We start from the raw sequence: 14,147 nt of genomic DNA, 5'->3' as shown, positions 1-14,147 counted from the left end.
AATAAGGATTTGCTAATTCTCCTCTTTCAAATTTCTGGATTAGTTTCATTGTAGAGTATTCTGAGTTTATATGATTAACTTTCTTTTTAACTACTCCCATTTCTACATTCTGTGTATGGTGTACTAAGACAAACTGTAGAAACACTGTGGATCCTGAATCTGACTAAGCAAGCAATGGGCATCCTTAGTTTATGACTTCTAATTTTTATGGTTTTATTTGACTTTATAGTAAGTAAATACATTTGAACTTAAAATAATAAAATACTACTTTTATCTTTTTGATGATGTAGCATTCTACTTTAAAACAGGGTATACCTAATTTTAAAAAGTTTAAATCCACACTCTGAAAGTATTGAGTAGAAGCAAATCTGAAATAGTCTGTCCTGTGGAGAAAAGGCAATTGGAAGTTGCTGTCACATTAAGCACATAAAGTGGTCAATAGACTTTTAGAGGCAGACGTTATTTTTATATTAGGTGCAAACATTGGTAGCATTTCTCATCATAAGTACCTGTTTGGTCCATTTCTCTAATACGGACTTCTGGATCCCAGCAGTTCTCTTGGACCACTCTGAAGACCTTCCCATCCTTCAACATTTTTGCTTCTCCCTACGGCAGAAAACTCACATCAGTAAAAAGGTACCTAAGCTTACTTAGATTTATTCTTCCTTGTTTGCTTTGGAGTATGGTTCTTCCCTAACATTTTTAGGGAAGACATTTTACTTAATCCTTAAAGAAGTAGAAGTCTGTTCATTTAACATTTTACTTAATCCTTAAAGAAGTAGAAGTCTGTTCATTTAACAGGACTCAGCTTTCATCCTTATGCCTTAATGTTGGCCTGGAATGGAAGAGGTGTGCTCTGTGACTGTCAGTAGCTGGACACAGAGAGAACAAGGTCATAGTCCTGGCCTTGGGGCTGCATGTTGAGGATTGCTGGTCATCTTGCTGATCTCAATTGATGGCTATAGGACCTGAGAGGATGGCCCAGTGTCTGGAAAACTCCAGATCCACAACATTTTAGATTTGGAAAGGGCTTCTGAGTTAGACCATTCAGTTCAACCCTCTTGTTTTATAGAGAAGCAACAGATGGAGAGTGACAGTAAATAATTTGTCTAACAGAGCAAGATTCACTGATGTCAACACCTGCAGGAGGAGGTAGGCAATGAAGTGAATCAGTATGAAATTTGGTGCTGAGCTGCTAGCTGCAGGCTTCCACTGGGCATCATGCCTACCTATGTACACTTCATTTAATACTCAGTTCAGGGGACCCCCTAAATTGGACTTCAGTTTGTGATCCCTAAAGAAAACGGAAGGGTCTGATCCAGGTCCCTGAAATCAGAGTGATCAGGTTCAAATCCCATTCTACCACTTACTGTATAGCCTTGAGCAAATTACACAACATCTCTGAGCCTTGATATGCTCATCTTTAAAATAGAAATAATAATATGATTTACCTTAAAGGGATCTGGTAAGCATGAAATGGGATAGTCCATATAAGGCATTTAGTAGAGTTTCTGACACACATTAATTACTCTAAGTATTAGTTATTAATGATTATGGCTGTCTCCTGATATTCCCCTGCTTTGAGGTCACATCACCTCTGGTGGTGCTTCAGAGCCTCAGGATTGCCCTAGGGCCCTATGTGATGGCTGAGTAGGCATGTGGTAATCAAAGGCCTTGAGCTCTGCTTGGTAAAATACTTCACCTTCTTTCTCTTCTTGGCTTGATTGTAAGTTGCACACAGGCCTTGCCATGGCTTCCTTCTCCATCCTTCTATATCATAGACAAGACCTTCCCCATGTCATGCATGGAGAAGGTTGACCACTTTTCACCTTCAAGTGTGGCAGCCCATTCATATCTGGCATGCATAAGTAAGACCTCACATTTATGTTTTCATTTTTCATGGCTGGGGGAAAAGGTTAGTGAACATTGACTTGTCTATCTGAGACAGATGTCCATACCTAGACAGAGCTGAGTCTCTTGACATCAGGACATCAGGATTTATTTGCCTCAGTTCCCATCCTTTGTTGACCTTGGCAGCATCTGCACCACCTTTCCAGACTGGGGAATCTCCTTCGAGAGTCTTGGTGGAGGCAGGTCCCTTCTGATACAGCTCAAAAGCCCCAATACTTACTCTTCTTGCCCCAAGCTTGACCAATCATTGCTTTTTTTTTTTTTTTTTTTAAGATTTTATTTATCTATTCATGAGAGACACACAGAGAGAGGCAGAGACCTAGGCAGAGGGAGAAGCAGGCCCCCCGGGGGGAGCCCGATGTGGGACTCAATCCCAGGACCCCAGGATCATGCCCTAAGCCAAAGGCAGGTGCTCTACCACTGAACCACCCGGAAGCCCCCAGTGCTTGGTTTTCAATCAAGAGCAAGTGATACAAAAAGACAGGGTCAGTGAATCTTTTCTGCCAGTGATTCCAACAGTGGCCACATGCTGTGTCCATTAGCAGTCGGATTGGTGGCTGTGTCCAATGTCTAGCTGGGAGGCAGCAGCTCCCTAGCCAAACTAGTCCCGTGGTATGGCCTTGGTTGTGGCTTCAGTCACCTGCACATCTTATAAGTGTGGTTCCCTAGGTATTTGTAATTCTGGAAGGGCTTGAAACACTTGAAACCAATTCCTTTTCTGCTTAAACTAACCATTATTGGTTTCTGTTGTTTGCAACAAAGAGTCCTGAATGATACTGACTATACAAATAGAATATAGGATCTTATGTCTTTCCATTTAGTGAAGAAGAGAGGGATAGGAATGATGGTAAAAGAAAAAGTCAGGGGATCCCTGGGTGGCGCAGCGGTTTGGCGCCTGCCTTTGGCCCAGGGCGCGGTCCTCGAGACCCGGGATCGAATCCCACGTCAGGCTCCCGGTGCATGGAGCCTGCTTCTCCCTCTGCCTGTGTCTCTGCCTCTCTCTCTCTCTCTCTCTGTGAGACTATCATAAATAAATAAAAATTTATTAAAAAAAAAAGAGAAAGTCAAGAAATAAACTTTTTTTTTTTGCAAATTAAAGGTTTTATTTTTATTTTGCTCCTCCTAAACAGGAAAGCTTAATTACCATATAATACCCAGAATTAAAAAAATAATAAAAATAAAATAAAATACCCAGAATAGCAGAGTCCTGAAAAAGCATGCATCCCAATGAATCTGAGTTTAAATCTCATGAAATTACTTACTGCTAGTAGAATTGGCTAAGTTAGGGGATTTTTGAGTTGGAGCCTCACCTTTTCTATCTGCAGAATGTGGACAAATATATTTGTCATGCTTGTGACCACCCAGCATCTTTGGAACACTTCTATGTGTGAAGAAATTTTATGAGAGAGAATCCAGATTTCACTTTCCAAGCCTCCCTTGTGGCAAGGATACTAACATGCATGCAGAAGCTACCTTCTGATATGGGTGTTGTCTGACAGCTCAGCAGCATCAGCATGAAAGTGAGCTTTCTGTCTGTGGCCAGGTGGGATGTCACTTACTCTTTGCTGGAGCGGCCCCCCAGATATGATTGGGCATCATGTATGTTAGCGCAGCCTCTGGGTTTGATCTCTTGTCCTCCCAGGAGGTTTGTGAGCTGCCTTTCTATTTAAGCAAGCTAGAATGCATTCTTTTGTTTGCAACTAAGAGTACTGGATGAAACAGAAGATTCAATAATAGAATATTTGTAAAGAACCAAGTCAGAGAACACGCACAATCATTTCGGGCCAGATATTACCATATATTGTAAATGGCAAGGGAGGAAATTGGGTTTCTCTGGGAGATGCATGAATAAGTTTTGGTTTTAGATAAAGTAGAGCACACTGAAGCAGAACTGGATCATTTAGTTCAACTCTTGCATTTACCAGTAAGTCCATAAAATGCACTGGCTTGTCTAAGGTTATGGATCCATTTTCCACACCACTTATGCTGATATTAGTAATTGGTGTTTATTTACCAGGCAAAGGTTAATTACTATCATTTCCTAAAGAGTCTGATTATCTCAGGGGGTTGCTCTCATTACATGGCAGGAGAATTGGACTTACTAAATTTCTCTTTCCACATCCTTCATGCTGGATCCATGGTAAGGCTAATGAATGACAGCAATGGTCAGTAGAACTCTTTCTGAGTAAAAAGTACCACAAAGCAGCTGTGCTCCTTAATAGCTTCCCTTTGTATTGTTTCTTCAACCAGAATTTTGGGACCTGACAACCATTGGGAAAAAAATCAATTCCTGATCCCTCTCACTTTACATTTGGGAACCCAGTGTGTCCCTAAAGGGCTGTAGATGCCTTAGAAGACAGCACTTGATCCTGGAGACCCAGGATGGAGTTCCATTTTGGGCTCCCTGCATGGAGCCTGCCTCTCCCTCTGCCTGTGTCTCTGCCTCTCTCTCTCTCTCTGTGTATCTCTCATAAATGAATAAATAAAATCTTATATATATTTAAAAAAAAAAGAAGACAGCACTTGTTGCTGTGGGAGAGACGGAGGGGTTTTTAGGTTCTGTTTTTATTATTTTTTTTTTATAAATTTTTATTTATTTATGATAGTCACACACAGATAGAGAGAGAGAGGGAGAGACACAGGCAGAGGGAGAAGCAGGCTCCATGCACCGGTAGCCCGACGTGGGATTCGATCCCGGGTCTCCAGGATCGCGCCCTGGGCCAAAGGCAGGCGCCAAACCGCTGCGCCACCCAGGGATCCCTAGGTTCTGTTTTTAATGTTGACCTCAATATCAACCAAGATCTTAAGGTAAACTAATAACCAAGTAACTGGAGTAAGCTGCTCTAATATATTCAACCCACAAACAAATCCTGTTTTTCTGAACTCTTAAAACCAAGTTTTGTTTTTGTTTTTGATTTTGATTTTTGTCTTTTTAAATATTTCCCCATATTATGCTGAGTGAAATAAGTCAATCGGAGAAGGACAAACATTATATGGTCTCATTCATTTGGGGAATATAAATAATAGTGAAAGGGAATAAAGGGGAAAGGAGAAAAAATAAGTGGGAAATATCAGAAAGGGAGACAGAACATGGAAGACTCCTAACTCTGGGAAATGATCTAGGGGTGGTGGAAGGGGAGGAGGGTGGGGGGTGGGAGTGACTGGGTGGCGGGCACTGAGGTGGGCACTTGACATGATGAGCACTGGGTGTTATTCTGTATGTTGGCAAATTGAACACCAATAAAAAATAAATTTATTATTAAATAAGTAAATAAATAAATAAATAAATAAATAAATAAATAAATAAATAAATATTTCCCCAACCAAGGTGCCTGGTGGGTTCAGTTGGAAGAGTATGTGACTCGGGATCCTTGGGTGGCGCAGCGGTTTGGCGCCTGCCTTTGGCCCGGGGCGCGATCCTGGAGACCCGGGATCAAATCCCACATCAGGCTCCCGGTGCATGGAGCCTTCTTCTCCCTCTGCCTATGTCTCTGCCTCTCTCTCTCTCTCTCTCTCTCTGTGACTATCATAAAAAAAAAAAAAAAAAAGTATGTGACTCTTCATCTTGGGGTCGTGAGTTCAAGCCCCAAGAGGGGTGTAGAGATTATTTAAATTTTAAAAAACGTAAAAAAAAGAGTTCCCCAACCAACAGTTGCCACCTGGATAAACCATTTCAAATACATCTCTAATACTTTTAAAGCCAGAACAGCATGACATAATAGAAATCATGGTACTGCAGGAGTCAGGAGACCAGGACCCTATTTTTAAATACTTAATCTCCCAGAACGTCAGATTCTAACTATAAAATAAGGGCTTAGAGTAAGTGATGTCTAAGTTCCCTTCCCAGGATGGTGTGATGTGCTGCTCAAATCCTCCTTCAGGAATAAAGGGCCTTTTCTCCTACCTTCTGGAAGTGTTGCGTACAGATAGCCCTGGACTCTCAGCCCCTGTGAGGAGATAAGAAGATGACCTCAGCTGAAAAGAGCCACCTGTAGTGTCCTGCTTCATTTCCAGAGAAGCCCACTTCTAGTGACTGACATGGAGGTATAAAGGCCCCCCTCTTTTGTCTTCCTGCATTCCCAACTTGGGACAATTCTTAAGGTTAGCTTTAGAGCTCCTTGTAGGTTCAGCTGAGGCCAACATTGAAACATCACAGCTCAGTATTGCCCTCTGTTCTATCCAGCTTTGTTCTCCTTCTACTGGTGTCCATTGTCATAGCACTTCCTGATAAACTGCCCACATGCTAATTTCTCTCTGAGTCTGATTCCCAGGGACCCTAACCTAGGATGCTTCTGCTTCTCACATTCTTATTCTAATACTGTTGACAAATAAGTTCAAATATGGCTGGTATTTCAAATGACTGGTACTGCATGTATCATTAAAAAATGTATTTTCAAAAAAAAATGTATTTTCATTTAGAGAGGGAGACAAACCATGAGAGACTCCTAACTCTGGGAAACAAAGGGTTGTGGAAGGGGAGGTGGATGGGGCGATGGGTTAACTGGGTGACGAGCACTGAGGAGGGCACTTGATGGGATGAGCACTGGGTGTTATACTGTATGTTGGCAAATTGAATTTAAATTTTAAAAATGTATTTTCAAAGTCCGCATTGCACAATCAGATTCCCATTCCCCACCCCTTACCCCCAGAGCCCACTCAGTCTGTCTAGACCTTGCAAACTTCTGAGCCAAGCTGATTGGGTTTGAGGTGAAGAGTTGTTAGAAATGGCCCAGATGCTGTCACCAGGAAGCATTTTCTATTATCACTCCAGTGCTCACATTTCAAGGTTCTGAAGGGAACTCTGTGGGAGGCCCCATCTCTCTCCCATACCTGTGGGTCCTCCCCCCTTGGCTACTTCTGGCCTTATGCCTGTATTATCTTTCCATCGCTCTGAGTAACTTTACTTTTTCACTTTCCTCTGCCTGCTATGTCATATATCCAGTTCATTTCCCACTGCCCTGAATTCTGTCTCCAGAATAGATCCTAAAGTGTTTCCCTTTTCCACATCCTGCTACTCCAGTCTGGCCCAAGCCCCTCCTCTCTTGCTCAGATGACTGCGTCAGCCTCCAGCCTGATCTCCTGCTTTCACTTTTGTCCCCTTCCAACCTAGTCTTTACAAAAGAGCCAGAGTCAACTTTTTAAAATTCAAATTAAAAAGTTTTTTTAAGTAGGCTTCATGCCCCAGTGTGGTGCCCAATGTGGGGCTTGAACTCACAACCCTGAGATCAAGTCCTGAACTGAGATCAAGAGTCAGATGCTTAACTGACTGAGCCACCCAGGTGCCCCCAGGGTCAACTTTTAAAATCTTAAATCAGATTTGGCCACTGCCCCACTTAAAACTCTTGAATCCCATTGGCCTCAAGGCACAATCTAGATGCCTTAACCCAGCTTGCAAGACCCTTTATGCTCTAACCTCTGCCTGCTTCTACAGCTTTATCACATATATACCTACACCTTTATAAATAGGTTCTTTGTTATTTTCTGAGTAGTCAATTTAAATGTGCCACTTGTTTTCTGTTTGGAGGCTGATTGATTTAACTAAAACATATACGTAAACATGTTACACAATACTATTTGTTTCCATAGGTACATGTATATATCAAATAAAATAATGGGCAAAGGTCTGGGAAGATACCCACTAAACTAAACTGTTAATACTAATTACTTAAAAAAAATTTTTTTTTCTTTTTAAATCTCTACATCCAATGTGGAGCTTGAACTCATGACCCTGAGATCAATAATCACATGCTCTACTGACTGAGCCAGCCAGGCACCCCAATAGGAATTACTTTTGAGGATAGGGAGGACCGATCCAAGGGAATTAACTATAGCTTTATCTCTAAAAGCCTTAATTTAAAAAGGAAAATTTATTCAAATATTACTTATGTAATGAAAAATTAACCTTAAAAATAAAAACATGAAATGAGGGCATTGGATGAGGGCTTTAATCAGTTTTGTCCATGATCCCACCTTATGAAATGTATTTTTTCCATTGTGACCCATTATACCCAAATACATCTATTTATACAGTTACAAACTGAAACAGAAGTTTCATGAAACTATACTTCTTACCATGAATGCATTCTGCTATTCTATTTTGTAGTCTGTTTTATTTTTTAAGCTGCTCTAATCCACTGCCTTGATATTATGATTCACTTGTGTTTCAACCCATATTTTCAAACACTGACTAGATGATAACTAGTTCTACAGTTCTGTGATTCCTTAGTTTCATGAAAATTTCCCCCTGCCTTGGGCTTTCCACCTCTCCTGAAATCCCTTACTATTTTTTGTCTCTTTTGCTCAGCACAAAATTATTGCTATCTGTGTGTTCTTTATCCATTTGAGTGTTTTCCTGGCTCCCCAGTGACAGAGTGTGAAATAATAGAAAAAATATATTTTGGTCTCTGCCCCTGGTTCCTGGCACAAAGCTCCTAAAACCCTTGTAATTTCCTAAGTGATAAGAACACTAGGAGCATTTATCTTCTTTTTTTCTTCTTCCAAATTTTAACTTATATTCTAGTTAGTTAGCATATAATGTTCTATTGGTTTTAGAGGAGTAGAATTTAGGGGTTCGTCACTTATATACAACACTCAGTGCTCATCATAACAAGTGCCCTCCTTAACACCTATCACTCATTTAGTCTATCCTCCACCCACCTCCCTCCATCAATCCTCAGTTTGTTCTCTATCATTAGGAGTCTCTTATGGTTTGTCTCCTTCCCTTTCTTTTTCTCTTTCTCCCCCCTTCTGACATGTTTATCTGTTTTGTTTCCTATATTCCATATATGAGTGAAACCATATTGTATTTGTCTTTCTCTGACTGACTTATTTCCTGTAGCATAATACACTCTAGCTCCATCCATGTCGTTGCAAAGGGCAAGATTTCATTCTTTTTGATAGCTGAATAATATTCCATTATGTGTATATATCACATCTTCTTTATCCATTCATCAATTGATTAGAGCTCTCTTAGTAGTTTGGCTATTGCTGATAATCTGCTATAAACATCATGGTGCACATACCCCTTCAAATCTGTATTTTTATATTCTTTGCATAAATACCCAGTAGTGCAATTGCTGGGTTGCAGGGTAGTTCTACTTTTAACTTTTTTAAGAAACCTCCATATTGTTTCCCAGAGTGGCTGCACCAGTTTTCATTTCCACCAACAGTGCAAGAGGGTTTCTCTTTCTCCACATCCTTGCCAACTCTGTTATTTCCTGTGTTGTTAATTTTAGCCATTCTGACAAGTGTAAGGTGGTATCTCATAGTGGTTTTGATTTGTATTTCCCAGAGGATGAGTGACATTGAGCATTTTTCAGGTATCTGTTATCCATCTGGGTGTCTTCTTTGGAGAAATGTCTGTTCCTGTCTTCTGCTCTGGATTATTTGCTTTTTTTTTGGGGGGGGGGTTGATTTTGATAAGATCTTTATAGATTTTGGATACTAACCTTTTACCAGATATGTCATTCACAAATATCTCCTCCCATTCTGTAGACTGCCTTTTACTTTTGTTGATTGTTTCTTCACTATGCAGAAGCTTTTTATTTTGAAGTCCTAGTAGTTCATTTTTCCTTTGTATCCCTTGCCTCTAGCAATGTGTCTAGTAAGAAGTTGCTGTAGTTGAGGTCAAAGAATTTGCTGCCTGTGTCTCTAGCAATGTGTCTAGTAAGAAGTTGCTGTAGTTGAGGTCAAAGAATTTGCTGCCTGTGTCCTCGTCTAGGATTTTGATGGTTTCCTGTCTCACATTTAGGTCTTTCATCCATTTTGAGTCTATTTTTGTGTATGGTGTAAGAAAGGGATACAGTTTCATTCTTCTACATGTTGCTGTCCAGTTTTCTCAACACCATTTGTTGAAGAGACTGGTTTTTTTTTTTTTTTCCATTGTATATTCTTTCCTGTTTTGTCGAAGATCAGTTGACCATATAGTTATGGGTCCATTTTCTATTCTGTTCCATTGATCTATGTGATCTGTTTTTGTGCCAGTACCATATTGTCTTGATGACTACAGCTTTGTAGTAATAGCTTGAAGTCTGAAATCATGATGCCACCCACTTTGCTTTTCTTTTTCAGGATTGCTTTGGCTATTTGGGGTCTTTTGCAGTTCCATACAAATTTGAGGATTGCTTGTTCTAGCTCTGAAAAATGCTGATGGTATTTTGATAAGGATAGCACTAAATGTATAGATCACTTTGGGTAGTATAGACATTTTAACAGTGTTTATTCTTCCTATCCACAAGCAGGAATTTTTTCCCCATTTCTTTGTGTCCTCTTCAGTTTCTTTCATAATTGTTCTATAGTTTTTAGCATATAGATCTTTTACCTCTTTAGTTAGATTTATTCCTAGGCATCTTACTGTTTTTGATGTAATTGTGAATGGGATAAATTCCTTGATTTCTTTTTCTGCTGCTTCGTTATTGGTGTATAGAAATGCAGCTGACTTCTGTGCATTGATTTTATATCCTGTGACTTTTCTGAATTCCGTATTAGTTGTAGCAATTTTTTTGGTGAAGTCTTTTGGGTTTTCTCTATAGAATATCCTATCTTCTGCAAATAGCAAAAGTTTGACTTCTGCTTTGCTGATTTAGAAACCTTTTATTTCTTTTTGTTGTCTGACTGCTGAGGCTAAAACTTCCAGTACTATGTTACAGAGTAATGGTGAGAGTGGACAACCTTGTCTTGTCCCAAACCATAAAGAAAAAGCTCTCAGTTTTTCCCCATTGAGGATGATATTAGCTGTGGGTCTTTCATATATGGCTTTTATGATGTTGAATATGTTCCATCTCTACGTACTTTGTTGAGGGTTACTAGGAACATCTCTTAATTTTAATATTTGGTCTTTGACCCTTTTAGCATAGGGATGCTAAAACCCTTGTAAATTCCTAAGTGGTAAGAGCACTAGGAGCATCTTTTGTTCTATTGACATGACTCTGAGTAGATTCCCGGATGACTCCTGGATGGAGGCTGGTCATCAGAAAGACCAAACCATGATTAGAAGCTTGGAATTTTCAGTCCCCCCACCACTTCTCCAGAGAGGGGAAGAGGGTTAGAAATGGAGTTAATAATTGAACATGCCTACATGAGAAAGCCTCCATAAAAATCCCAATAGGATGGGGTTTTGGGAACTTCCAGGATGGATAACACATCCATACCGAGAGGATGATGAACTGCAACTCCATGGAGACGGAAGGTCCTGTGCTTGGGACACAGGTGAAAAACTGGGTAGGTTTTTGTTTATGAGGGAAATGATTTTAAAAGCAGCAACATGATGAGATCATACAGAATAGTGTGTGCAAAATGCTAATTGGATGGAAATGTTGTGTATATTATATACATGCACAGTTATAAGTTTATGTGCACGTGTGTGCGTGTCTGTATTTGGATTCCCAGAGGCCCAAAAAACACTCAGTGGATGTTTCTAGACACTTCTGATCCATGGATTTGAAAAGTACCCTATGTCTACCCTCTGAAATACTCCTAGGTGTTCTTTCCCCACCACAAGCAGCTCCTGAAAGTAGACTATACAAACTGGCTTGCTACCTATACTTTTATCAATATTCAGCCAAGAACAAATGGTATTTTCTTAGTTCTGAACAAAAGCTTTTCTGTGGGAAACAAATAGCCTTTGATTCATTCCCAGAGAATTGAAAAACCAAAGGTTAAGAAGTGAAACAAATGGCAGACCAGAGAAATGTTTTGGACAGATTTTTCAGAGGATGGAAATCTCTAAGGTAAAAAAAAAAAAAAAAAAGAAAAAAAAAGAAATCTCAGAGGTATATCAGTCTTACGGGCCACAAAATATTTGTTCAAAGGAATGTAGGAGAACAAAAAGAAATTTCAGCCACCAAATACTGGATTTTCTCATTGTTTAGCTTTATTTCCATATTTATATATATTTGCATGTTGTTTTTCTAGTGACTGTAATCCCTGACCACTATAATTATGTAAAATACCGATCTGTTTCTGTTGTATTTTTATTTGTTTTGTTTTTGAGAGAGAGGGAAAGAGAGTGTGACTGTTTTGTTCTATTAAATTCTGTCAGAAATATGTAGGTAGTAGATATGAAATTTATTTTTATTCCTATTTACTTTTGGAGAGTTACTGTTCATGAGTCTCTTGTCATAAAAACAAAATGAAGTGAATGCCATTCAAATCCAGTATTGAGTTTACAAATGAGACATAAACACTAATCACAGGCTGTCCATTCTCCTGGACTTTCTAGTAGTCTTGTAATCAGCTCCATTCAGAATGTTCTCTGCCTTGGGGAGATTTAAGGCCAGTTGAGATCACTAGCTCTTGGGCTAAGAACTAGCATTTTTAACGGGAAGAGTGCAGCACAGTGTCTAAACCAGCACTTAGTGGGCACTATAACGAAGGTGAGAATGAGTTGCCCCAGGGATTTTGATGTTCAAAATGATTTCTTCTCCATTGCCTTCAGAATCAAGTACAAAGGCCTAGACCTATCCTCTATGGCCCTCTATGGCTTCTGCCCATCTCTCCAGCTTCTTACCTTAGGTCCCTAAATTCTACCTATTTCTATTCATATTCCGCAGAGCAGTCAAGGTGGTCTTTTTAAGCCGTTAAGACCCTCCAGAAAATTTGTGTTGCACTGAGAATAAAATCTGGACTCCACAGCTGGGATACTCCTTGTGTCCCCAAAGTCCCTCCCTGATCTGGCCCCCTGAGTACCTCACCAGCCTTATTTCCTACCATCTCCCCCTTTCACTACATCTCAGACATATTCCCTTCCTTTCTCTTCCTCAAACACAGCTCTTTCTCACTTGGTGGGCTTTGCAACTGATGTTTTTTGTCTAGGGACAGTTGTCTAGGCTTTTTCTTCCTGTCCTCCGAGTCTTGGCTAGCTCCCTGAGCAGCCAGCTCAGTGAATCTTCTGGAATCACTTGCTACTACAGCACTGTTTTTTATTATATTTTCTGTTGTGATCACACTTGTCTCTCCCTGGAATTTGAGCACGATGAGGACAGTGAGTTCACCAGTGTATTCCCAGTATCTAGATTGGTGGGTCTGACACAAAAGGTGTCAGTATAAATCTGTGATTGAATGAATGGATGGACGAGCCAGTGGTTCTTAGGCTTGAGTGAATGTCAGAGTCACCAGAGGCTTGTCAAAACAATGGTCTGCCTGACCTTCAGAGTCCCTGAGTTGGTAGGTCTAGGGGTGAGACCCACTGAATTTGCATTTCCTCCCATGTCACCCCTGCACATGGTAACTGTGCCTTCCTAGACCATGAGTCTTCTAGGGCCTGCCTCCAGGGCCTGTCTGCATTTAGCCGGAAGTTTAGTAATGTTCTCTCTGAACTCCATGAGAATAGGAGATGCCTCTGAAAGTGAAGTCAAATCTGATGTCTATGTAGCACTAGACTTCATCTCACTCTCAGCCCTCATTATTTCAGAATTCTTTGCCCCAGGCCTTCCTCTTCTTGCTTTTCCTTTTACCAGACTCAACCTTTAATACAAATGGCTATTTCTCCTTTTTATCTCCAATGTTTAATTTTTCCAGCTTGTGCTCATGCCTAAATAGTACCATTTGTTTGGATGGCCTTAATATACAGTGATAACCTGTGGAAAGAGCCCAGGTTGCTTTCTTGAGGCAGAGCAATGAATGCTAAAATTGATTCTAGGGTGGAAAAAAGAAGAAAAAAAAAAGATTTCTTAATGGCTTCTCAAATTGCAATTTTATCTTCCTAATTACTGCTCTTTGAAGTCACCCTCACTTTTCCTAGTAATTTTGAGAAACTCAGTGCTGCTCCCATGCCTACTATAAAGTCAATAAGAGGACATTAGCTGAGCTCCCTGGAAGCCTGCCTGCAAGAACATCTCAGGCTCAGGATGCCCCTGGTCTAAGGCACATTCGCGCTTTGAGATACACTCACCTTGCTGTGGTGTTGAAGCTGCACCCAGCCTCCATAGCCGAATCGCTGTGGGGGAGAAGCACAGTTAGACTGGAAGAAAAATTAGGGAGGACTGCAATAAAGGGGTATCTCTGGGGCAAAGGATCTTGAGCTCCATCCTACCAGGTATCACCTTCTTATTTTCTCCCCCCACACCCATGTATCACATACTCAGTATTGATATTTAAACCAATTTACTTTTTTCCCTCAAATATATTTATTCAGAAGGAAAAGTCTATATCACAGAAGTGCTTGTTCTACCTAGGTTGCAATTTTTTTAAAGTTGGGTTTGTTGGGGTGTAGTTTACATACAGTAAACTTAGATCCT

At 40.3% G+C, this 14,147-nt stretch overlaps 1 protein-coding gene and 1 long non-coding RNA gene across 3 annotated transcripts in view; one reads left to right on the top strand and one right to left on the bottom strand.

The window, feature by feature from the left end:
• LOC140611912 (uncharacterized) overlaps positions 1–14,147 on the top strand; it is a 92,676-nt gene that overhangs the window by 62,595 nt on the left and 15,934 nt on the right. The gene's annotated exons all lie outside the window — the stretch shown is intronic.
• The window catches only part of ACMSD (aminocarboxymuconate semialdehyde decarboxylase), a 66,485-nt gene that overhangs the window by 44,841 nt on the left and 7,497 nt on the right, over positions 1–14,147 (bottom strand). Inside the window, exons 2-3 of the mRNA XM_072789006.1 lie at positions 13,802–13,846; positions 510–606 (exon numbers count right to left, since the gene is read on the bottom strand). Coding sequence (XP_072645107.1) covers positions 510–606; positions 13,802–13,846 — 142 coding nt within the window. The remainder of the gene's footprint in view (positions 1–509; positions 607–13,801; positions 13,847–14,147) is intronic.

Source organism: Canis lupus, chromosome 20, assembly GCF_048164855.1.
Source record: "Canis lupus baileyi chromosome 20, mCanLup2.hap1, whole genome shotgun sequence".
NCBI lineage: Eukaryota > Metazoa > Chordata > Mammalia > Carnivora > Canidae > Canis > Canis lupus.
This window is presented reverse-complemented; position numbering and strand designations above follow the sequence as displayed.